The sequence below is a fragment of the Sphaerodactylus townsendi genome, linkage group LG02 (genome assembly GCF_021028975.2).
Source record: "Sphaerodactylus townsendi isolate TG3544 linkage group LG02, MPM_Stown_v2.3, whole genome shotgun sequence".
Lineage (NCBI taxonomy): Eukaryota > Metazoa > Chordata > Lepidosauria > Squamata > Sphaerodactylidae > Sphaerodactylus > Sphaerodactylus townsendi.
This window is the reverse complement of record NC_059426.1, coordinates 94,384,218-94,410,705: the sequence shown is the minus strand read 5'-3', so window position 1 is coordinate 94,410,705 and position 26,488 is coordinate 94,384,218. Positions and strand designations below refer to the sequence as shown.

General features: G+C 43.9%; 1 protein-coding gene across 1 annotated transcript in view; it reads right to left on the bottom strand.

Annotated features, from left to right (window-relative positions):
* Positions 1-26,488, bottom strand: part of CSTF3 (cleavage stimulation factor subunit 3) — an 88,387-nt gene that overhangs the window by 15,638 nt on the left and 46,261 nt on the right. Inside the window, exons 4-8 of the mRNA XM_048485000.1 lie at positions 13,390-13,422; positions 9,877-9,974; positions 6,860-6,926; positions 6,729-6,763; positions 6,497-6,623 (exon numbers count right to left, since the gene is read on the bottom strand). Coding sequence (XP_048340957.1) covers positions 6,497-6,623; positions 6,729-6,763; positions 6,860-6,926; positions 9,877-9,974; positions 13,390-13,422 — 360 coding nt within the window. The remainder of the gene's footprint in view (positions 1-6,496; positions 6,624-6,728; positions 6,764-6,859; positions 6,927-9,876; positions 9,975-13,389; positions 13,423-26,488) is intronic.

The window sequence follows — 26,488 nt, the reverse complement described above, 5'->3', positions numbered from 1 at the left end:
GGTCTAGTATTAGTTCAGCATTAAGTATTAGGGGTAGGTTAGTTGGAACCACCATATATCGCTTTAGTTAGTATTGCCCAGCCTGTGCCTTTGTAAGGCTTAGGTTGGGTTGGGGTTATTTATTGCTGCTGAATTGGGCCCACGCCAGTGGGATATTAGTCAGGCTGTTGGATAGAGGCTTTTGGCAGTGTTATGGGGGCACCAATTTTGGGGCTGGGGATCCCAGTGCGTTGATGGGATCGGGGTAGATATTGCGGTAGGCGGGCGGCCATGATGATAGAAGGCGCACGACGCGGGTTGTTTCTCGTCAGCTTCTGACCTCCGACCGTAATCCCGAAACGAGGATGGCTGCGGATCAGGACTGAAACTCTGCTTCTGCTTCCTTTGGTGTTAGCTTTAAATGCCATAGGTCCATCAATAATAAGACCATGGTGCTCCGGGATTTTCTCGGAGACCAGCAGATGGACTCTGGCATGTGTCAACAATCGTAAAACCTGCGCGTGAAGGTGAGACCGCCGCCTCATGAAGTCACTCGGTTTCGCGTACTCCACCAACCACGTAATACAGGGCCGGGGGGGCTGGGGCAATTGTTTGTCCGCGGTGAGTCTATTCCCTTCAGGGCGCTTCCCGTCCTGTAGAGATCACCGGGGTAATGGAGTGTGTCGGCCTGGAGTGGTTGGCCCCGGAGAGGTTGGCTGTTCTTCCTGGTGTACCGGGTCGCCTAGCGCACTGGAAAACAGCCTGTCAGCGGGCTGCTGGAGGTGGTGTCGGACTGGCGCCATGCGGTTCCCCAGACTTCATTGTCTTGGGGATTTCAACGTCTGACGCCGATGTCAGCCATGTAACGGGCGGCGGGCGGACCTGGTGTCATCCATGGCGACGCTGGGCCTCCTCCTTCTTAGTAAATTCGGCCCTACTCAATGGTGGGCTGGGCACACGCTGGATTTGGTCTTTGGGTTGGGGATTAATTTGGTCGTATCCTCTGTTGACAGAGTGCCATGGTCCGGCCCATTACGCTCTGTCGGTCCGGGATGGACGTGTCTCCCATCAGCTCTCTGTCTAGGCGACATCGGTTGATTTTACGCCCGCCCGCTGGAGACTTATGGATCCACTTGGCTTCCTGAATGCTCTGCGGGACCCCTGTACCCGCCGCACACTCGATGAGCAGGTAGAGGATTGGAATTCCGCCTCTCTGATGCCATCGAAGCGAAAGAAATTGCTCGGCGGCCTCTACGCCTTCACCTCCCGGCTTGCCCATGGTATAATGGAGTGAGTTACCGCGATGAAACGGGTGCTTGTAGACGCCTGGAGCGAAGTTTGGAGGAAATCTCGCGACGAAGCTGCGCTAACATCTTACAGGACGCTTATGAAAGCCTATGATGATGAAGCTTAATGCAGGTACGGCGTAAGAGAACTTTCTTTCTCCTCCTCTCTCAGATCCGGGCTAAGGCTCTCGCCCAGCACAACTGTTCCAAGCATAATTATCCTTAACCTCCCTATCGGAGAGTTCTTCAAATTCTCCAATTGAGCATTAGCTGTGAGGCATTTATGAGCTTTTGCTTTATGATAAGGTCGGCTGGTCGCCCGCCATGGGACCTTCCCCCGACGTTGGATACAATTACCGAACTGGAGGCTCCCTTGCCGTCTTCAGGCCCTTGTATGGCCCAGTTTTCCCTGCTCTCTGGTAAGCCGCTGTCGACATTGTGGCCTTGGCTTTTACGCTGTTAGACCTCTACTACCTTGCTCCCACTCTGGATCCTGTGCCCCTTCCTGGCTTCAGTAAAACCTGCCGGAGGAGCTCATTACCACCCCATCTGTTAGAGTATCGCATCAATGACTCCCTTGAGCAAGGGAGGTCTTCCCGGATGGGTTGAAGGAGGCAGTGGTCCACCCACTCTTAAAAAAGACCATCTTTAGATCCGAGGGATCTGGCCAATTTCACCACTCGCCTCAATCTTTCGCTTCTGGGGAAGGTAATTGAAGGAGAGTGGGTGTTGGAGCAGCTCTCAAGGCTTTCTGGATGACACATCGGCTTTGACCCTTCCAGTCCGGCTTCCGTATGCTGGGTATGGGACGGAAGACTGTTCTGCGTCGCCCGTCACAGATACACTCCGTATACAGCTTTCGACGAGGCGGATCCGGGCGCTTGCTGGTGTTGTTAGATTCTTCATCAGAAGCGTTTGATATGGTCGACCACGACCTTTTGATCCCACCGCCTGGCACGCCTTCTGGAGTCGCAGGCACCGGTCCCTCTCAATGGATTGCCTCAAGTTTCTGGTCGGAATCCAGCAAAGTGCAGGCGAAAGCGGGGATCAGAAGCCTCCCGGAAGTGCCTCGCTTTCTTTGCGGTGTACCCCAGAGGGCTAAGCGTTATTATCCCCGCTATTATTTAATATCTCACTGCATGCTAATCACCCCTTGCTCAGCTGGAAACGGAGTTTTGGGCTGGTTTGTCATCAAGTATCGCTGGATGACACCCAGCAGCTCGATTCTGTCGATGGAGGGAGCAGTCACTCTGTGGCCTTCCTACAGCAATTGTCTGGAGGCGGTTGCTGTTGGTTTTTCGCGACAAGAGCAGGAACTGAATCCCATCGAAGACGGAGATCCCTTTGGCTTGGCCACGAGGGGGTTGGCGGACTTTTTTCAGCCACCGATTGTGGGAAAGGGGCCATATTGGCTTCAACCCCTTCCACGCTCGCGCCCAACCTTTGGGGGGTCCACCTGGGATTCGCCTTCTCTTTCCAATGGGAGCACCCAGGTATGGCCCATACAACCCGGGTTGCTTTTTCTCCATTCTCCGGCCAGGCCCGGGCGGCTGGCTCCCCTTCCTCTCCCAAGCCGGACCTGGGCCACTGTGATCCATGCAACGGTCCACCTCCATAAGGCTAGACTATTGTAACTCCTCGCTCAGCTGGCCTTCCCTTGCGCCGATCCGGAGACCTGAAAACTGGTCCAATATGCGGCGGCGCTGGCGTGCTCAACAGGCAGCGCCAGCTGGGATCACATTCAGCCTCTGTGTTAGGGCCCGACTGGGACCAAACTGGCTCCCCAGTAGAGTTCCGGATCGTTTTCAAGGTGTTGGTGTAGCTGACCTTTAAGACGCCTTTACAGCGGCCTGGGACCCTCGTATCTTCGGGACCGCATCACCCCATATAAAGTTCCCACCTTTTCGGCCTCTTCGTTCCGTAGAGGCCAATTTGCTGGTGGTCCCTGGCTCCCTCGGATGATCGCGGCTGGCCTCCACCACGGGCCAGGAGCCTTCACAGCCCTTGGGTCTCCCTGCCTGGTGGGAACGCTCTTTCCCACCAGCTATCCCGAGGTCTCCGCGGGACCTTGGTGAGAGTTCCTCGCAGGGCCTGTAAGACAGAGCTGTTCCGCCGGGCCTTTGGAGAGACCAGCCGCTGATGGTGCCCTCCTCTTGGCCCTATACCTGGGCCTTAACATCTACTAAGATCTGCCACCCCTCTCTAGGGGGAAGTATTTGATATTAGGCATCGGGCGTCATCTACACCTATATTTGTGCTCTTACTCATTTTACATTTTAAATGTTAATGTGTAGTTAGTTTCGCTGCTTTTATAAGTTTTAGTTTATTTATGATATTTATTATTGTATTCATTATATGTTGTGCGCCGCCCAGAGCCCTTCGGGGATGGGGCGGGATAGAAATTTGAAATATAAATAAATAAAATAAAATAAACTCCAGGTGGGGCCTGGAAATCTCTATGAATTACAACTGACCTACAGACTACTGCTTTGGAAAGTGGATTTTATTATGTTACATACCCTGAAGTTCCCTCCCTCTCAAACCCCAGAATTGCTAGGAATTTCCTAACCAAGAGCAGTCAGCACTAGCCCTGCATTGATTTTGTTGCGTATCTCCTGTTGATCCATTGGGAAATTTCTCAGCATCTGGAATATGACCTTGCCAGGAGGGAGAAGATGCTGCATTAACAAGCCAGTTCTATAGCTTGAGTGGAATGGAAGCATAGCATTGTATCAAGCACAAAATATCAACCACTGCCAGGCAGCTCATAATCCAGATGACACCGTCAAGTAGTGATGAAAAGATGGTTGAGCAAGCCCACTGTCCTAAGGACAAAAGAGAATGCGTATTCAAGGGGCAGTCAGATAGGATAATGCTGGATTCTTTAACTACCATATACTTGAAAGAATTATTCTAAAGGAATGGAGTTTTAACGTTGTGTGCCCTCTAGTGTACATTCTCACAAAACAAAAACTGCAATACTTGTGAAACAGTCATTTTTACCTATTTTAAACAAGGCTATTTACTTCTCAAAATTGGCTCAGTCTGTTAATGTGAAAACCCACAATATATCACAGGGACGTCAGAAGTATTGCCCTTGCCTGATTTCTACCACCACTTCATGCTTTTGTGGAAGGGGAATATGTGCATATCTGTGTCTGAGGAGAACCTGCTGCCTCTAAATTTATAAAGGTCTCCATTCTACCACATATAACTCCCAAATGGCCATTGTTGCTCATAGAGGTTACAATGAACAAATAGATTATTTATAGCAATATTAAAGGTGGTTAGTCATTATTAATTAGGCTAATAGCATCATCATTCCCTTATCAATTAAACAAGGATTGAGAGTGGGGCTTTGCTGGAGAACCCTGAGAGAAGCCAGTAATAGGGGATTGCTTGGGTATACAAAATAATCTTTAACGACTTTTCCCTTCCTCCTCCCTCCCCCAATATGCTGCAATAAAAGTATTTGCTTCTGGACTAACAGCAAATGTTTACAGACAATAATACACGAGTGTGAGTTCACAGACAGCCAGGTTATTAGATTTGTCGTGATCCCAGATCTAAGGCTGAAAAATGAACAGCCTGTAGGTCTCAAGGAAGCCTTTTTTCCACAAATGCCTGAGGTCGCTATGTAAATTCATCCGCAGGCCTACAGTTCCCAAGCACCATTCAAGCCTTGGGAAAAAATGGAGGGAAAAGCTGAAGTTAGTCACTGGTGAAGAGGTAGAGCTTGGCCAGAAAACATAAAATGCCCTGCAAATAGAAGCAGGGTGTTCACTCCCTAGAACTGGGAGGCTACTTTTGGAAGGAGTTGATTCCTTGTCCCATTGTGGGAGTGATTCTAGTCAACTGGGATCACACATTTAGATAGAAAAGAGCAGGTTAAAACTTAATCCATCGAAGACGGAGATCCTTTGGCTTGGCCGTGAGGGGGAGGTTGGGAATTTCCAGCCGCCGGTGTGGGAGGGGGTCTCATTGGCGCCGACCTCCTCTGTCCGCAGCCTGGGGGTCCACCTGGATTCATCTCTTTCAATGGAGACCCAGGTGGCCCATATAACCCGGGTGGCGTTCTTCCATCTTCTTCAGGCCCGACGGCTGGCTCCCTTCCTCTCCTACACGGATTTAGCCACTGTGATCCATGCAACGGTCACCTCCAGGCTGGACTATTGTAACTCGCTCTACGCGGGCCTTCCCTTGCGTTTGATCCGGAAACTGAAACTGGTCCAGAATGCGGCGGCCCGCCTGCTCACAGGGGGCGCCTTCCGAGATCATATACAACCTGTGTTGTGCCGCCTGCACTGGCTCCCGGTTGAATTCCGAATCATCTTCAAGGTGTGGGTTTTGACCTTTAAGGCCTTATGCGGCTTGGGACCCTCGTACCTTCGGGACTGCATTACCCCATATGTCCCAGCTCGACCTCTGCGCTCGGCAGAGACCAACTTACTGGAGACCCCTGGCCCCTCAATGATGCGGCTGGCCTCCACTCGGGCCAGGGCCTTTACGGCTCTGGCCCCTGCCTGGTGGAACACTCTCCCTCCAGCTGTCCGGGCCCTGCGGGATCTGGGAGATTTCCACAGGGCCTGCAAGACTGAGTTGTTCCACCGGGCTTTTGGAGAAACCAGCTGCTGAGTGTGCCCCCTCCCCTATATCATCGGGACTTGTTCCTGGGAAATATGGGTCCTTAATACTATCAGGACCCGCTACCTCCCCCTCCCCCTCCTAGGAGGATTAGGTTTTAGGTGGGAGGCCATCTTAGGACACAACTGTTGTTTTATTATATTTCTGGAAGTATTGTATGATGTTTTTATCTGTGGTTTCATGTTGTACACCGCGCAGAGCCCTTCGGGGATGGGGCAGTATACTAAATTAAATAAATAAAATAAATAAATAAATAGGAACCAAATACAGTAATTGCTTTTGGGAGCTTTGTTGTTTCCAGCAGGCTTCCCTCTGAGTGAATTTTGCCCTGTGCTGTTGTAGTGACCCTGTATTAATTATGATCTATTATTATATCTGAGGAAGAGAGCAGGATTCTGTTTGTTTGGTTTATGCAAACATCTTTCACTAAGTCTCAGCCAACTTGGCCCTACTGGGTTGTTCTCCAGTCACAAGAGAAATGTCTGTCACGTGGAGGCTGTTCCAAGTCTCCAAAGCATAGCCCACTAGTGCAGGAAAGTATTGTGCTTGTACAACACCTTGATAACTGGTAACATCTTTGGCTTTACCTCTTCATATTTGTTATAATCTCTCCAGAGTTGTTCAATGTTGATCATTGGGTTCACGCAGCCACGCTGATAAACCCTACGGACAGCTGTTATCCTCTGGTTTTCTGCATAGGATCCCACTGCTTCACTAAATTGTGAGGTGAGACAAAAACATGTCAGCAACTGCACTGTCCAGTCTGTATGAATATCAACATTGTATCTATCAATTTAAAACAAACAGTAATGTACTTACACGCCTTTCAAAAAATTGATGTAATCCACCCAAATCTGTATAGAAATATATAATCACATTGTGAGAATTTAAGATTGTCATGTTAATCAACCACTGCAAATAAATATTTCAGTGAGAAATGAAAAAAGTACCTGATAGGACATTATTTCCATGCCGATTTTATCCAGAGCGAAATCATATGCCTGAGCCATTTTTTCTCTAGGGAAAACATACACACATCGTTAGAGTTACATGTACAAATTACTAAGGCACAATCACATTAGTCTGCTACAGCCAAACAGCAAAGTCTTGCAGCACTATAAATACTAATAACTTTATGGTTGTATACGCTTGCTTCATTCATTCATTCATTCATTCATTCATTCATTCATTCATTCATTCATTCATTCATTCATTCATTCATTCATTCATTCATTCATTCATTCATTCATTCATTCATTCATTCATTCATTCATTCATTCATTCATTCTACTGGCTTCCTCTTGCAGTCTCAGGGCAGATTCCAAATATCAATACAGATAGTTCATTTCAACAATAAACATTACAATTATAAAACAATTATTACCCAAAAAGGTCCTAATAAAACATTCCCAACAATATTAAACTATGTCACAGACATTCCCAGAGGCAATAAAAATTAAATTAGCTAAACAATTTTAATAGATCAGATGGAAGAGTCAAAACAGTCAATAGAAATCGATTGACAATCAAATAAAAACTATGGGGTAAAGTGAAATGGAATGGAAGGGGGAGGCCAAAAATGTTAACTGTCGCTGCCTCAGCCATATGCCTGGCAGAACAGATCTATCTTTCAGGCCCTGTGGAATCACATCAGGTCCCTCAGGACCCTGGTCTGCCTCACTGTCTCACAGAGCATTACACAAGGTAGGGGCAAAGGCCAAAAAAGCCCTGGCCCTGGTTGAGGCAAGCCAGACCTCCCTTGGGCCAGAGATCACAAGCAAATGTTCATTTGCTGATCAAAGCCTCCTTTGGGAGGACATAATGGGAGAGATGGACCCGTAAGTTCACTGTCTCAGATTGTTTAGGGCTTTGTAAGTTAGTACCAAAACCTTAAACTTGACCTGGTACTCCACCTGGAGCAAGTGCAGCTGGTGAAGAACAGGTTGAATATGTGCTCACCATGAGGATCCAGTAAGGACCCTTGTTGCTGCGTTCTGGACTGACTGGGGTTTCCAGAGCAAGCCCAAGGGTAGCCCTCCATCAAGCGGGTACAGTAATCCAGTTTAGAGGTGAATGTGGTATGGATCAGTCTGGGACAGACAGGGAGCCAGCTGCTTTGCCTGCCAGAGATGGTAAAATGCCACTCGAATGGTGTATTTCACCTGAACCTCCATTGACAAGGAGGCATCAAGGAACAACCCCAGGCTCTTGACAGTCAATGCTGCCAGCAGCTGAACTTTGCCGAGAGCTGGAAGCTGACATTCTCCTTCCCGCCTGTGATGGAATAGTACTGTAAAACTAGCAAAATCACACATGACTGTGAAAAGCATCTTTGCCTTTTGATCTCCTGGAGGGAGGACAGGAAACTATGCAGAGGTGCTAGGATGAAACTTCAAAGGCCTAAGTTACCTCATGGCCTGAACAGAGTTTTCCTGAGAAGGGGAAAACAAAGGTTTTGGAATTCCATCTTGAGACCTGGTCAGAGAAGCATCTCTGGGCCATGGGTTCCCGGAATGGGGACAAAAAACCAAAAGGGACGTAACCAGCTAAACAATCCCTTAACCGCAATCATGTTTTATTTCTTTGATTTCTGTTTTTCAATAAAAATCGTTGAGACCTCAGCTGGTTGGAGTTATTCAACCAGCCCACCCACCCACCCCCGCACCATTGAACTGTAAATCTGAGTGTCTGAATGGAGTTAGTCCCAACAATTTCAATGTTACATTCTCAACTCACAAGTCTACACAGATTCTTTGAATCTTTAAAAAGAAATTCAAGGCACTCCAATTTAAATTAGACTTTTAATCACAATCTGCTGCTCATTATCATTTTATTCTGGAATTACACTTTTGACAGAGGGCTTTACATTTGTATAGTTTTCTTTGTATAACTCTCAGGATGAATTCAGATGTCATGCTAACCAACATTTGCTGTGATGGGCACAAATGTTTCTTGTTTTTTCACATGCTCCTTTCTGCTTCTTTTCCACCCAAAACACAACTAAGAAGGCTTTGCTTAGGAAAAAAAATCCAGCTCCCAATGACCTGTAACTGCAGGTAGTTGGCTGACCTGGAATTTGTTTCTTTTCCACAAGTCAGAATTCTAAAGAATGGTTTCACCCTAGTTTATAACCCTTGCTGGTAAGGATTCTCATTCAGCCAAACATCCATATTTGTGTATCAAGGGAGACAGTGTTTGTTTCAAACAAGAAAGCTTTTGTTGTACTCCAGATGAGAAAAGAGAGGACAGAAGAAGGGAAGCAATTATGCCCATCACTGCTAATTGCAGTTTAATGTGATCTGGATGTAGCCTCATTGTTGTTAGCTACCTTCAACACAGGACGAGGCTAGATATTATTAATTAAATATGTTTAAATGTGGGGAAAGTTTAAATATGGTTTCAGAGTTTCACGGGGGCTCCCAAAGAGAGACAATCTACTTCCTTTTTTCCTGTAAGGGTATTTTAGACTGAGAAAAAGTGGCTTCCCCAGGGCTACATACGGAACTCTGGAGTTATACAGGCACTGCATGATGGGTTTGGGATAAAAATGTGAATAAATACATAAATATCCTGGCTCTGACTGTGTTCCTTTATGTTGTGTAGGCACGTGGTACAAGCAGTAATATGCAAGTGAGAAGGAGACATCAGGACAGCTTACAGGATTGCATATTCATGAAACTACCAAACCACAGGAAAAAATAATTGATCTTTCTTATTGAATGCCTAGGACAATGTCTCAGCAGTGCAACTTTGCCAGCACTATCAGCAAAGGAACATAATCATCAGCTGGAAGGATGCCGGAAACATATGTGCTACAATGAAACACAGAACTACTAGAAGTCACCTAAACCTGTTTTTATACTTGAATACTAGTCTATGAGACAGAGTTCCAATTCCAGTGCTCTTTAGTGAAAAGTGAATTGGATGAAAATAAAAATGAGAATAAAGTGAACCAATATGTACTTACTTATAACTGGGTAGCTTCCCTTTGGTTTCTCGCACATATGAAAGGTAGCATTTCCACAGGTCAATGTGTAAAACCTTCATAAGGCACCGCTGAAACAACTATTTATATAAATGAGAAAGAACCAAGAGCCCATAAGGAGACAATAGTAGACCATTACATCTTTGAAATTTAGCTCTTTCAGAGAAAAGATGCACCAACTGGAGTGATGCAGTACATGCTCAACGGTACACTTCTCAGTTAGGAAACTGAATATTAATGATGGAAAGTGCCATCAAGTCATAGGTGACTTGTGGCAACCCTGTGGCATTTTCAAAGTAAGAAATGCCTGCCTCTGCATAGAGCCTTGGACTTCCTTGGTGGTCTTCCATCCAAGTAGGGCCAACCCTGCTTAGCTTCCAAAATCTGACAAGATTGGGTTAGCCTGGACGACCCAGGTCAGGACACTGCACAATACCCACCTTAAAGCACAGATGTAACTACTGAAAGCACAGCTCTAAAAGTAACCCTTATGGGAAAAAGCTATCCCACTACAGCTCTTATATCTGAGGCAGACTTTTTGTCTGTGTTCAAACCTGAAACAGTTTTGGAAATAACATTAAAGTTCATTATACTGCTAACAAAAGAAAAGCAGACAGATACAAGATTTCTTGAACAAGATTCCAGTACCTCAGTTGGGAAGAGGCTTCCTAGAATGCCTAGATTTGCATATTACTCTGACCTCAATATATACTTACCAGTGTTTCATATTAAACTACTGAGGAACAATAAAACTCACATGAGCAATTTTTTCTTGAAGGGCTTGTAAATACATTGATACTGCATTAGAACAGCAACCAAGAGTGAAACTATATAAATCACAGATCATGGACTGAAGTGCATCCTTTAAAAACAATTTCAGCCCCACGCAATCCTAATGGCCCTTTAAAAGAAAAAAAAGAAAGGGCAGACTTTTGCATTTGAACAGTCAGTAAAAGTGTCATGGTGACCATTTCAGTATGCAAAACCATACAAGGCAGAAAGGTTAAATTACCTTTTCCTTCCCTATATGATTTAAAATATGATACCTTTTCCTTCCCTATATGATTTTAAATTGCAGGAAAGATCTCATTAGATTTCCCCAAATATCATCTTCTTTGAGCCTGAAACATAACTGCTGAGCTATATTATACAGGTTGCTAGAAATAATTGTGGCAGCCCCACAATTTCCCTACTACCATCATTTCCATTGTTTAATCTTCTGGATATGATGAACAAAATTTTCAACTGTACTGAAATTTCTTTAATTTGTTGACTGGTGGCTAAATTGAATCTTTTCCACATCATTTTTTGCTGCTCAGTTTCTTCATCTCCAAGATTGTCAAAAGGCAAATGCATAAGCTTTGCCAGAAACGATCAGTGTAATTCGGCTTGCGGACTACCAGCTTTCACAGAAAGGAATCACTTGTGAGAATCAGCAGTTACATATAACAAGGTGTTCATGCAGCCGTGATGAACTGAATGTCTGCACTGCCTCAGAAAGTATTACCAGCAGTGTAGAAGTCGTACGTAACAGTTCCCACCAGTAGTATCTCTATATAAACAGTTTGCTTAGGAGCCTGGTGGCAGACTCACACAATCCTGAGTAGGAGTGTGCACTCAGACATACCCAAGCTGAATATAAACTGGAAATTAGCTGCTTTGCATCTTCTCTGGGATATTTAGAATGATCCCAAACACTCCCAAATTCTAGGAATAATGAAAATTTATCTCCCAGGATTTGGGGAATGTTTTGGGTTTGGGGCACCAGAAGTCAAGAGTGAGAAAGAGTAATTTGGTCTTTAAATTCTCTTTAAAGATTAAAAGATGTTCTATGGGAAGAGCCATGCTGGATCAGACCAAAGGCCTGTCAGGTCCAGCATCTGTTGACACAGCAGCTGACCAGCTGCCTCTAAGATGCTCACAAGCAGGATGACTGCAACAACATCCTTTCAATTGTGCTCCCAGTAACTGATATAAAGAGGCCCTGGAGGGAACAGATATCCATCATGAACAGTAGCCAGTGATAGCCTCACCCTCCAAGAATTTGTGCACTCCCCTTTTAAAGCTTTCCAAGTTGGGGGTCATCAAGCCATCCTGAGACAGCAAGTTCCACATTTTAACTATGTGCTTTCTTTCGTCTTCCCTAAATCTCCACCTTTCAGCTTCAGAGGACAACCCCAGGTTTGTATTATAGGAGAGGGAGAAAACCTCCCCATCTACTTTCTCCACATTGTACAAAATTTGGAGCTTGTCATGTCTCTGCTTACTCATCTTCTTTCTAAACTAATCAGCCCTAAGTGAGTTCCTCATAAGGCATCTGCTCTGGTCCCAATAATTTTGGTTGCTCTTTTGTCCACCTTTTCAAACCCCACAGTGAACTTTTTCAGGTGCAGTAAATAGAACTGTACACAGTATTCCAAGTGTGGTCTCACCACAGATTTATATAAGAGCTGCATAGAATTTGTGTTTTTACAGCAACTTGTTGGCTTAGGTCTACCACTCTCAAGAAATAATAGAGCAACTATTCTCCATAGTAAGTAGAGAGGCCATGTCTATTGACCACAGGCTATTATTTATGTGGACATTATTTTCTTTGGGTAGACCTGACCTCTCTACCACCCACAGAAAACAATTATTTCCAATGGGTGGTAGACTTGGCCGATCTATGGACCGTAGGAAATGATGGTTCCTTTATTTCTTACAGCTCCCAAGCCAGGTGTATGTGATCAACTGTTAGCAAATTTTTCCAATCCTTTTAAATGTTAAAGGACCATTATTTTCTGTGAGGTTTGACCTGGCAGATCTTCTTTTTGAGCCCTTTAAAATTTAATCAGAAGGAGACATTTCCAAACAGCTGCTTGGCTAAACCATCTTTCTCTTTCTCCTTGTTCCTTCTGCCTAGGGAAGTCAATAGCTGAAATGGTCCCAAATCTTCAGGAACTCCACCTCCAAAAAACCCTGAAAAAGTCCAAAAACTGTATGGAGAGTCCTGGACATCCTGGATAAAGAAAACCCTGTTCTTTCCAAATCCAGATCCAAAATTAATCTGAATATTTTTATGTGCATGCCCCTACTCCTGTTACATTTATGTGGGGGATTGCCTTTATATCTGAACCAAGCCATTGTAGTCATTTTTTTATTGTGAAAATGCTCTTTTCCATGGGATTGTGGATTCTTCTGTTTGATGGTGTATGGTTAAACAAAATTTCCCATCAGTCTTGGCTGCTTAGTCCCTTCTTCTCCAAGACTGTCAGAAGGCAAAGGGTTAGACTTGAAGTGGGGCCATTTGTGCTTTCTATCTTTTTGTCCAGTGATAGAGATAGCAGATTCTCATTTTATAACATTAACAAATATTACAGGTTTGACTGTATTTATTACTTACATTTAGTTCATCACAGCTCTCCTCATAGCATTTTAATTGACAAATGATAACTATTCCAAGTATTTATATTTTTTCCATAATAGTTTAACGTGTAGATGTACTCTAGCACTCACCTTTTCTACTTTATCATAGTTTTTTGCTTTTATCTGTAAAACAAACAAAAACCCAAACAAATAAGTCAGCTGTATGCCAGAGATGGAAAATTTTGTACAATATGTTTGTCATAATCTATTTTTATTGTACCATTTCTTTTATAATAAGTACTTTGCATATTTTCCTAATGTTGCTTTCTCTGAAATAGCTGGAATTATCATGATGATAGAATGATTGATGTAGCAAAAACTTTGTTTGCATTGAGTATGTTTGTTTACCATATGAAATAAGTGTATGTTTGTTTACCATATGAAATAAATGTATTATCTTTAATCCAAGCAGATACCACCAAGGCTGAACCAAATCAACTGCTACAGTTGATAAGGCTTACCAACAATTTATTAATATCAACTATTTTAGTTCAATGGTTTTCTTACTTATGGCACCTTAAATCTGACATGAACTCTTGTGAATTAGAGCCTAGTTACTCTTAATCAGTTAAAATATATAGACATGTGTAGTAAAAAAAAAACACACAACAAGGATGAAAGGGAAATGTTGCAGTTCAAATAGAAAGGAAGTTTCATTACTAAGGAAACGAAAGATGAAAACAAGCTTGTGCCAAAAGAGCTCATTATCCATTCAGCCTGTATACACCATTCCCAGCTGATGATGAACTGACAAGTCAGAACAATAAAGTACGCAGACATCTATAGTGAAATTATTGCCCATCCCCAGTTATTCCCTCTCCTCACTGAGTACAAACATGATGAAATTCATATGAAGATATGATACTAACTCAGCATATTCATGCTGGGGTCTCTCTATGAAACTTTTATTCGCTGAAGCATGGCAACACTTAAATATTATTGAATTTTTTTAAAAAAGCCATCCTCACCCAGCTAGTCTCTGAGTGATTGTATTATTAATGTCTGATTTGTGACAATTTATTTTCTTGTACAGAGGGTTTGGTTTCCCCACTGTAGCTGGCAAATGGTCACTTCACAGTACTTTGCACATTTGAGGACTTTTGAGAGAACACGCCGTTGTCGGTATAGTTTAGGCTGACCAGCCGTCCCGCTTTTGGCGGGACCGTCACGCCAAATTTGTCCTGCGTCCCGCGGGTTCTACAAATCGTCCCTACTTTGGGGAGGCTGCTGCACTGCCTTGGGGGCGCAAGGCAGTCGCGGCAACGCACTCCCGTGCACTGCTGCCGGCCATGAGGCGCGCATGGCCTTCTGGGGCTTGCCGTTCCCCTGCCGCACCGCCTGTGACGGCGTCCAAACAGCAAAGCCCCAGAAACTATGATGATCACTATTACGTAGCGCCACCTCCCCGTCCCGGATCACGAAGGTGACCATCTGGTCACCTTAGTATAGTTGCTATTGTTGACCTCAATGATACTGTTTCTTGACTAGTCAAGGGAGTAAGTTATCTTTGGAACTTTTTTGTTGGGGCTAGAGATTGTATTTCCATTGAGTGCTCTATTGTTTTTTAATTACATTTTTTGGAAAACAAAGTTGCACTTACCTGCAACCGTTGTTCACTGAGTGTCTTCTGTGCAAGCATGCACGGGACTGCACAGGCCGGCTGCAGAGAACAAACCAGAAGGCTTCTAAAAGCCTCAGAGCGCCTGGAGAACTCCCCTTCTCCTCCCCTCCCTCTGGAGCCCAGAGTGGTCTAGTTTTCTGTGCAAATGGTCACATGATGGAAACGGGGGAAATGTTCATCCCTCAACTGTCCCTTCACCGCTGAGGAAGAGTACTAACAAAGCAGATGGCAGCCCACAGTTGGGAAAGGAGGGAGGGATGTGCACCTGCACAGAGGATACTTGATGAACAAGTTATAAGTGCAACTTTGTTTTCATCGTCATATCTTCAGTGCAGTTCCATATGGGAGACTAGCAAACTCATTCACCAAGGATGTGGGTGTGGGTTTATCATGAAAACAATGGCCGTTTCTGCACAGTGGCAGGAAACAGCTCTCCACTGGCATAATTCATGCCAGTGGAGCTTCGGGACTGCTTGCATGATAACATGCGGGTGGCCCCAAAGCTGCTGCGACCCGCAGAGGCTGCTTCGCATGGAACAGCGTAGGTGCGTCCCTCCAGCCGTCCAGAGCTGCACAGGGAGGAGAGGTAAGTAAATGGGAAACCGGAGGGGCCAAAAGCAGCACCCTCACACCAGTGCACTTCGCACCGCACCGACAGGTAGATGCCGCTTTTGAAAAACCTTGCTTAGGGAACGAGGTTCAAAAGAGGTGTCTTCACACTGGTTGGGGGGGGGGGGCGAGCAGTGCCCCAGGTCCTTCTATCCTGGTGACTGGTGAGTTTTAAAGGAAAGGCAGCAGCACTCTCCTTGCTGTGTAGCCTGGGGTGGGGTTGAGAGAAGCCAAGGCAAAGAGTTCCAATGACAAGACTGTTTTTGCAACAGCACTCTCCTCGCTGTATAGCCCTGGTTGGGGGGGGGGGGGAAGGGCAAGCCAAGGCAAAGAGTTCCATTGCTGTTGCTTTGCAAGGTAAGATTTTCTGTGCTGTGTAGTCCTGGGGGAGAAGCCAAGACCCCCATCCCTGCTGCTTTGCAAGGCAAGGGGTTTTTTTTTTGCAACAGCACCAGAGGCATACCAGGGGTAAATGGTGCACAGAGATCCTGCCGCCAGGTGCCCTCAACCCCGCCCATGTCACCATGGACATGGGCAAGGTCTAGGGTGTCCGGCTCTCCACCCACAATCTCCCTGCCGGCTGGGCTCCTAGCCGGCAGTCCCTTCTGACCTCCCCTCCAGGCAGGCCAGAAGAGATTGCAGTCCACAACCTTGGAGACCTGCTTTTATAAGCACTGAGACCGGGGTGGGGCTTGGGGAGCAGGAAGGGGTGGAATTTCCTGCTCCCCAAGCCCACCCCCGGCCTCAGTGCTTATAAAAGCAGGTCTCCGAGGCCGTGGACCGCAGTCTCTTCTGGCCTGCTCAGAGTGGAGGTCAGAGGGAACTGCAGGCTGGGAGTCCAGCCAGGAGGGGGAGCACTGGGCACCCTAGACCTTGTGCATGTCCATGACAACATGGGCGGAGTTCAGGGTGGGGTTTAGGGCACTTGGAGGCAGCAGGAAGTCCTGCTGCCTCATCGTTTTCGCATGCCCTCGCCCCTGCCCATGTGTCATTGACATGGACGGGGTCGAGGTATGCGAAAATGGTGAGGCAGCAGAACTTCCTGGTCACATGGGGGGCAATTTTGCACCCCCCACCTGACCAGAAGAGTGGCGCCTACGTACCCCTTTTCCCCTAAGTAGATACGCCACTGAACAGCACTCTCCTTGCTGTGTAGCTCTGGGCGGGGGGGGGGGGGGCGCAAGACAAAAAGCTCTACCACTGCTGCTTGGCAAGGCAAGATGCTTTTTTTTTGCAACAGCACTCTACTCATTGCGTAGTTTTGGTGGGGGAGGTGGAACCAAGGCAACGAGATCCATTGCTGTGTTCTGCAAGGCAAGATTTTGTTAAAGGAAAAGCAGCAGCACTCCTTGCTATGTAGCTGGGGATGGGGTGGAGAGCCAAGGCAAAGAGTCAACAACGAGTAAGCAAATGCATATTTATTACAATTTCTGTGCCCCATTTACATGGTTCTCTCAAAAAGACCTTCCTGACCTGTACTGTGGGACAAAGTCAATATGTACTCTATTGCTTTCCCAATATCATATTTAGTAAAGCAGGGCTTCAGTGCAGTCACTCAACTTATTTCCAAGAAAAGAAACAGACTGAAAATTATTGAATGTGGGAATCTTCTTCTTAGTCCTTGTAGCTTGGTGTTGAGAAGCTAATATCCCTTCACCAAGCATATCCATCCCATTAAAATTGTGAAGACATAATGGGTGAGATGCCCACATACCCTTTCATGTTGCTAAAATAGCTCAATACATTCGTTTACTTTTACTAGGCCACGTTTTATTTCTGAAATACATACATGTGCTTACAGTGGGCCTTTCTGCACAACACAAAACATTTTCAGGCAGGAAATGAAACGTTTCCTTCATGAATTTCTATTTTTTTTAGCCCAAAACTAAATTTAAACCCTCAGCTACCCGGGTAGCTAAGGGTTTAAAGCTATTTCTGAAACATTTTTATTTGCATGCTGTTCCCTAGCGATTCTTTTCGAGAAAATGTGTTGAAAACATTTTCACTTGCTCTGCGATTTCTTTAAAACAATTTCCATGCCTCTCCACAGTCCCTGGAGTTTCTCATCAGCACTATTTTCTGAGCTTGCGCCAGACGTCTTGCACTGTATTTGCATCATTATTTTTGTTTAATTTGGGGGGTTGTGTCTACGTAGCTACGTAGAAATCACCCCTAGAGAATTGCAGCATGAGGCTTTGAAGCCTTGTAGCTACGAATCTAATAAGTTTAGAAAAACCGGAACAACCACAAAATGGTGGCCAGGAAGCATTTTTGAGGGGATAAATGTGGACAAACAGGGGGTTCTGAAAATGTTTGCAAAATATTTTGAGGAAAGGACCAGCGTTAGAAATTGTTTTGAATTTGTGAATACCTAATATTAAGAAGGAGGTGTGGCAAACTATTAAGGAAATGGTATTCAATCTCATCTAGTCAAACCAGCTGTTTCCCCCCAGAAGGCAGATCTCTGGAGTATTGCCCCCTCATCAACCTTTCTGCCTAAGGAAACAAATCCACTGCTGTTGAGGAACGTAGCTAAGAATACAATTTTGGATCCTGCAGTGTGAATTGTCTGAAACATTCTATTCCACTGAATGTATCATTCTCATATATTCATTGCTCTTTCACACAACATTAAGCACGTTTTTCCTTCTTGTTGAGACAGTATATGATGCTGGTGTCCGGTGTAGTAACCTACTTTTACTTGTAGAAGATTGGCAAATGAAAGTAATCATGCTGTAGAGCTTTGTTTTGAACTCTAGGACATTTGGACATAGAAGACTCATCTGCATCTATGTTTATACATGTCTGTTTTAATTGTTATGTGCAGAATTAAAATGCTGAATGGAACATCTAGCAACAGATTGTGATTTTCTCCATAAATTCAAAGAATGTATAATATCTCTGGATGTTTCCTCTGATTTTCTGTGACAATAAAAGCAAACAGTGAAGTTGTTTTGAAGACGCCTCATCCTTGGTGGGGCTGAGGACACAAACTATAGCAGAAGCATTTTTACCATATGATGGACTGGTTGGAAATAGCACATCTGCATTTTCTTCTTTCCCAACTGGTTTAGCAGACGAAGGTTTTGCTTTGGATAAAATCCAAAACATCTAGTTTTGATTTTCCCCAGTTTGTATGAAGGCACAATTCCTGTTTTGGATGAAGGATAATATGTAAGTGGTGCTGAATTTGCAGTGATAATTCAATTGTCTAAATTTGGAAATACTATGCATTCTTTTAGATATGCAATCACAATCACAACACATTTCATAAATACTTCTAGACTGTAGCTGTTTAACAGCGCCTTTTGCTAGTAGACTATTAAGTCTCTCATACTAATAATGCTGGAAATTGAACCTTTTGGACAAATGGGGGAATTTTCTCTTTGACCTCTGAATTCTATTACAAAGGCTGAAAAATTATGTAGAGAACATTTTGATCCTGCCATTCTCTCTTGAAATTATTATTATTAATTCTACTTAATTCTACTCTCCCCAGCCAAAGCCGGGCTCAGGGTGGCTAACATATATGTTTAAAACACAAAACTGGGTTCTATGAAGGGAACCTTTCAGATACTCAAAACTGTTTTTGGCAGTGGCTTAGATATTGTGGAAGGATTAGCTGATTAGATTCTTGAAACCATTTTCTGTGGCTCATTCCGCACATGCAGAATAATGCACTTTCAAACTGCTTTCAGTGCTCTTTGAAGCTGTGCGGAATGACAAAATCCACTTGCAAACAGTTGTGAAAGTGGTTTGAAAACGCATTATTTTGCGTGTGCGGAAGGGGCCTGTTATTAATGAGGACCCTTATTTGACTTATAGGAAAGACAGTGTTGTAATGCTGAAATCAAAGGTGCTTATAGTGTATGTAGGATGGTATACTGTTGATTGGTTTAGGCCTTTATGAACTGAACTAAGGATCAGCTACTTCAGGAGATCTTGCTTGAATCTAACATTATTCTCTGCAAGTCCTGATCTGTGATAGAACTAAATAACTACAGCTCTGGTTTTGTCCCTTTGAGGAGAGTCAAATATCTAAACCAATTTTTTTTCTCTCACACACCACTGTAATTATATTCCTAATTAAACCGTCTATTACAAGTTTTATGGTGTTGTTTTGACAATAACTTTTTGTCCTCTGTAATTAACCACAGGAACAGAGATTTGTATTCCCACAAAATCAACTGTCCATATTAGCATGAGATTTAGATATTTTAAAGCACATGAGGAGTATGCCTCTTCCCTTATCATATCTAATTTTCCACCTTCCTTGTCTACTGAGCTGTGGGGTACTATATTTTCATCCTTGAAGTATGTCTGCCACCACTGAATTCCAGCATAAGAACGTAAGAGCTAGCCTGCTGGATCAGACCAGAGTCCATCTAGTCCAGCACTCTGCTACTTGCAGTGGCCCACCAGGTGCCTTTGGGAGTTCACGTGCAGGATGTGAAAGCAATGGCCTTCTGCTGCTGCTGCTCCTGAGCACCTGGTCTGCTAAGGCATTTGCAATCTGAGATCAAGGAGGATCAAGATTGGTAGCCATAGAATCTGGAAGAGGTCGGTTTTAGCCACAGTTCCACTGAAACATCAAGCAGACTATATCATAGGGAATGCAATTTGTCCTACAGATTATGCATACAGAATATAAAAACTAGGTCAGTGGTTGAGCACAATTCTATGTGTTTGCCATTCTTTGTAACTGTTCACTATCCAGATTAAGATCTTCAAACAAATTAGAAGTTCCAATGATAACATCAGGTGATGATTCTGACAGTACTTCACATTCTGAATCTGAAGGTAGGAAGACCTTTTTGCTTTTGGTGTCAGAAGCTGATTCCATCACCTTAAGGACTGTGCTCTTGTTGAGGTTTGTGAACTAGAGCTGCACTATGGTTGCACAGGTCTTGCATTTTCCATTGGGATGCTCATTTGGGAATATAGATATATGGGTTGGTTCCATGTATCTGTGGCAATATTTATCCCAGTGGCTTAGAGTGGGAGCATAATTCCAATCTTGCTCAAATTTTCAAGAGAAGTTGTGAACATTAGTGTTTACCCTGTTCCATTCATAACATCTTCCAGAGCATAATATACAATCACATGAATGATACAACTGTCCTTGTTCATGGATAATCTTCTTATCTTGTAAGGGAACTCCGAGTAGATTCATGTCATTTAAAATCAAATGGTTGTCATTAAATATTTCTCTTTCTGCAACTTACTGGATCCACCTTGGCAGAAATTTGAGGAGGAATGTGTAAGTATAAAGTACAGAAATTATTTCTCCACTGAGATTTTCAATCACTGATTTTTCCACCATGTTTTATACATCTTGTTTTGAAGCTCAAATCTATTCATCGTGTATATGATGAAGTTTGAGGCTGTTTTTCACTTTCATTTTAGCCGGTGGTTCAGACTGGATACAAGATGCTGAAATATCAGATCTACCTTAAATCTTCATTGGAATCAGCTGATGATTTCTGAGTTATCTTGTTTGTTTCTAGTGTAGGAACCAATGCAGTGTATGAATGCCTCTCTGAGAAGAGATTGTTTTGTTCTTACTCCACAGGCTGCTGCTTTCACTTCCTTCCTTCCAGAATGCTGCTTTTGATCTATCAGTCCTCAATTTGAAGTAAACTACCTAGATACTGGATATGTTTGAACATCATGCTCCAAAACCGAGAGAGCAGTTGTTATTCTGTGTCACCATTTTCTGCAATCAACACAACTTTGCAGAGAGCTTTTTGAGCAATTTTAATCAAAAAGGCATCACCTCTGACCAGGTTGACAGCAAACCCTTGATTCATCTTCTTGCTACAGTGTGTGAGACAATTTAGGGAAGAGCTGACTCCTCTCACATGAGTGCCTCACATTCCAATCAGCTCAAGAAACTTCTGCAGTTCTTGTGTGGGATTGCTCAAAGTCTCAAGAGTCTCAAAAGCTATCTTGGTTGATAAATCAACATACTTAGGGAACAGAATCCCCAAGTGTATTGGGGTTGAGAACTACAATTTCAAAGTTACATGTTTCTCCAAACAAAATTAGGATTCACCATCAAATGGAAGATACAAAATACAAATAGAGGGCAACTGCTTCCAATACTTGCCTCTTAGTGGATTCCATGGCAGAGAAAACCAGAGGATATAAACTAAGCTAAGCTGAATGAAAAGCTGGGTATCTATGCTGGATCTCATTTCTAAAGTCAAGAGCAGCCTCCAGATGCCTGAAACCCCAGTTGAGTTATTCGCTTTACAATGGAAACATGCAAGCACCAGACTGGTCTCTAGCCTATAGACATCCATACTGGGAACAGACAAAATCCCAGTTTTCCTGCATATCATAGTATAAATAGACTTGCTTGCTATCTATAGATAGACTTGCTTGCTATCTTGCTATCAGAACTGAAAACCAGCTTTTGTTCTTCATCTTTCCCCAACACTTCTATCAGGAGAGAAATGTAAATTCTACAAAGCTGACTTTCAAAGCTGTTTACACAGAAAGACTCAGAAAGAATTAGGCTAGATTAACAAACTTGCAGTTTGGTGAAGCTTTATTCAAGACAAAATCGAGTCTACTAAACACACTAATAAACACAAGTGAGGCATGTTTGCATAAACCTGAGTTTGAATAGTCATGCTTCAGAACAGAAGTAGAATTTAAAATTCAGATCCCACCTAGCCTAGGACACAGTAAAGAAACAAGAACCTTTATATTTAAAAATGAAAACAATTTTGCTGATGATGGCTGGAAATGGAGATTATTTTGTTATTTTTGACAGCCCAGAGTTTCTAAGAAACAGCTTTGTGGCACGTATTACTGTCATACAATCATACTGTGACAGGTATTACAAAGTTCACATTAAACGTCTGAGTATTTATTCACAACATAATGTCACAGATCCTGCCCACAACACAGCTGAGTGCTCCAGATTTTTTTTTTCAAGACGATAAACTGATGTGGAAGTGTACCATTGTACTACATATGTTAATGCTTTTAACTAAACAGTGCCCACACTGGTTTGGAATTTCTTTAGCTGGGATGTTCCCAGTTATTACCATCATTGCCAAAGATTCCTATTGTTTGCTTCCAAAATGTTTTTTTAATAAAAAGGATTTTTTTTAAAAGATGGTGAAATCTGACCAAACAGTCCTAAGGAGAATTATACCCTTGCCAATCCCCTTGTAAGTCAGTGGGCTTAGAGGAGTCTAGCTGTATTTAGGATTGCAGTGTAACTCTTTTAAAGCAATGTATCTAGACCCATAATGAGCTTATAGGACTAAAACCTTACCTAAGAACCAAACTAGACATGAAAAATGTCCTGACTACCACAAAGACGAAGCTAAATTACATGTGGTTTTGGTTGAGTCACCTTGTAGCTTTTTTTGCCCCTAGCTCCAACTTGGTGGAATGGTCTGTGAGTGAGACCTAGGGCCCTGCAAGACTTGATGAAGTTCCACAGGGCCAGGCGTGCCTTCTAGCCACTACTGCTAGGGCCATGCCTCTGACCACCATCATTAGGGCATTGAAGGTGGAATCTGCCAAGTATGAAGCAGCCGAGAGCACCCTATCCAGTCCTTCCCTGACCCCCTGATCTTCAGGGGGAATCATGTAGTGGTGGGATCCAAAAATTTTAATAACAGGTTCCGATGGTGGTAGGATTCAAACAGTGGCGCCGCCGCACACACGCACCTCCAGTCCCTATTGGGCAGGAAGGTTGCTTTAGTAACCCCTTCTCGGCACTCAGAAAAAATTAGTAACCACTTCTATAAAAGTGGTGAGAACTGGTTGGATCCCACCTCTGGAATCATGTCTAGGAGTTTCTTAAGCCAAAGTATGAAAGCCCTTGCTATAGTAGAGGATGGGGCCAAGATCTTGGCAGCTGAAGCTAGGTGCTCATGGGTCCTTTTATGACTGTGTCGGAGCACCTGTCTGTGGGATCCTTTAGGGTCCCTTCCCCGTCCTTCGAAACCAGCCCTCTGGACTGGAGGGCTACCACCAGGGCATCTACCAGAGGAACTTGAAACATATGATGTACAAAATCAGGTACCGCATAAAGTCTTTTGAAATTAGATGGAGAACCTTTGCTGGCAGATGGATTAGCCCATTCCCTTATGATCCTCCTTTCAAAGTACTCTGGCAAGGGGAAAAATTCCTGTGCCTGTTGAGAGAAAAATCCTTTTTTCCTTTGGGGCAGCCTTTGATGGGTCTGGAGGAACTAGGGACTGGGGTGGAAGGATCATCTGGGTCCAGTGCAGAGATAGTTTTGGCCGTGAGCAAAGACAAATTTTCCTGTTTAAAAAAACCTCAGGAAATGTTCATTTGTTTCAGGAGGGGGGTTTTCAGCCTCATAAAAATGGCCAGACTGATCTGCTAATTCCCCTTCACTGAAGTCCTCATAATTGTCCCCTGGGATATGGAGGGGATTCCTTTGGATGTCAGCACCTCTTGAAGAGGTGGGGCTGGGGGACCTGGAGGGAGATCTGGGTCAAACTCTGGTCTAGCGTGATCTCTTCCCCAGAGGTAATTGCGGATTTCCTCCCTCATTGTCTCCCTAAACATATCCATTAACTGCCTAGGAGAAGCATTTCTCCATGAATCAGGATTGAATTCAGTTTGCAATGGATTGGAGGTAGATAGGGTCCTGGTAGACTGGGCAGAGGTATCCCTGCCCTCCCTGCAGCCCCCTTCCAAGAACCTGCCGCGGCCCTGCATGGGTCACCAGCGCGTTCTTCATCCAGCAGCTCTCCTTGGCTCTGCCTGAGGCAGAATTTCAGCTCGGTTGCTCATCTGACACATGGAGCTGCTGCGGGGATGGAGGAGCTGTACCCTCTACGGCTTTACATGGGACACTGGTGCTCCTTTGCAGCGGCGCAGTTTTTTGTACATCCCTGCACTTCTTTTTTGGCTGTTGGGACTTTGCACCTTGCTTTTCCATTGTTGCTGCCTCGGACAAAACTGAAGAACCCCCCTGGGCAGCTGCCGTCCCTTGGGGCTCCTTTGACCCTTTCCAGGTTGCTGCCCTGGTGCTCTCTGCAGAAAACCTACTAAAGGGCTCTGGTGAAGGGGTAAAGGACAGAGATGCCATTACGCGAATCTCAGTTTTGGCAGGAACTCCAATTAAGAGGTATCCCTGGCCTCTCTCAGCCTGGAAAACAAGCCCACAACAAAGCTTAAAGATAGAAGACAAATCAAGAAGACACATTCCTACAAACACACAGAAAAACACAGAAAAAACAAATAGAAACCTATACTGGCTATGAAGCCTGGTAAAGCACTGCTGTCCCTGCTGAGGCAGAAAAAATACTGGGGCACAAGATGGATGCCCAAGCCTTCAACAGGAAGTAGAAAGTTTTAGTTCCTGCCTCCCTGAGAAAGGGTTGGGAAATCACCCATCAAGATGCCCTCAGTCGCCTCCAGGAGAACAGCAGAAGTTCGTGAAGTGCATGGGTATATTCCAGATGGAAATCAATATTGTCAATGACACTATTGCTTTTAAGAGTTTGCAAAATATGCCCTAGTAACATCGATATAACAATTGAGTACTCATTTTCTGATATTATGTTTTCTATAAATCAGTTCAGTTCATAACACAGTAGAAGTAGCACATGGGGGTAGGTTGTGGTGTTCATTTCTCATGTTGTACAGGCACTATTTCATTGATATCTATGTTGTTTGAGAAGCTGCATTCCAATAGAAGTTTCAATTGCTACAAATATACTAGCTGGCCACAAAAACACTACCTGCACCTTTATTATACAACAAACAGTGGCCTGCAAAGCCCCTGATTCATATTCCATGGTGAATACTGATATAACCTTTTCTTTCCTTTGGATATCAGATGTCATCAGATTATGTTCATTCAAACAAGCAAAGAGATACACTTTGGATTTCAGATGTCCTTTTCCTGTTAAGTTTTCATTCATATTTGTGCAACTAAGAATGTATTATGTTTGAATGCTGCACAAAAATGAATAAAAACCACCGAAGGTAGCAGAAATTACAGGTCCCTCAATTATAGGGCTAAAAAAGGTATCACTCAATCTTAGCATAAACTACTTTTACAGACATACAAGGGAAAGACTAGCCTGTGGTTTCATATGTTTTAATATATGGACGTGAGAAGACCCAAATGTCAGTTAGAGATGCAATCCACTACAACAGTCTAGTATGGAAGATCTATTAGAACAGTAGCCCAGAAAAATACTATTTCAGTGGAACATGCTGCATGTGCCTAATTGGGTTTGTCAGCCTTTATTCAGCACGTTTCCCTTACACATCCAAAATTACAATTCTGTAAAAGCAGTTGAAGCCAAATAAAAGTCACTCTTACCTACACGTGCTGGCCTTTGAATAACTGCAGTCTTTGTGATAGGATTTATAATTTCTTAATCATAATGTTTCAGATCAAAGTACATACAAACTGCATATTATGACACATCACCTTCTATTATAGCATTCATTTTGGAATTTGTAAACATGAGAATTGGTTGTGATTTTTAGCTTAGACGGTTTTTAAGAAAGACTGGATGTACAGAGTTCATCTATCAGTAGCTATTAATAATTTCAATTGAATTCAATCTCCATATCTACAGAGCACCATACCAGGATCTAGATGCAAGAAACAGAAGAGGGATAGCCTCACCTTGTTTTGCTGGTGAACTGCCAAGGGGCATCTGAATAGCCATAATTAGAAAAACAGGGTTGGATCCTGAGGCGGCAGCAGCAGCAGCAGCAGCAGCAGCAGCACACTTGTTTCTACATTCCCCTCCCCAAGCAGGCCCTTCCATGGATTAGCAGTCATGCAGGTTGGGAGAAGTGAGAAGGGGGTAAAAAGTAGTAGTATAAAGGGAACAAACACATTTTACACAGGTATCTATGAAACAAGAAGGGATAGTTGAATGAAAAGTAAAGGAAGAGGCATAAACCAGCCACCAAATACTTAATGTGTAAGCGTAT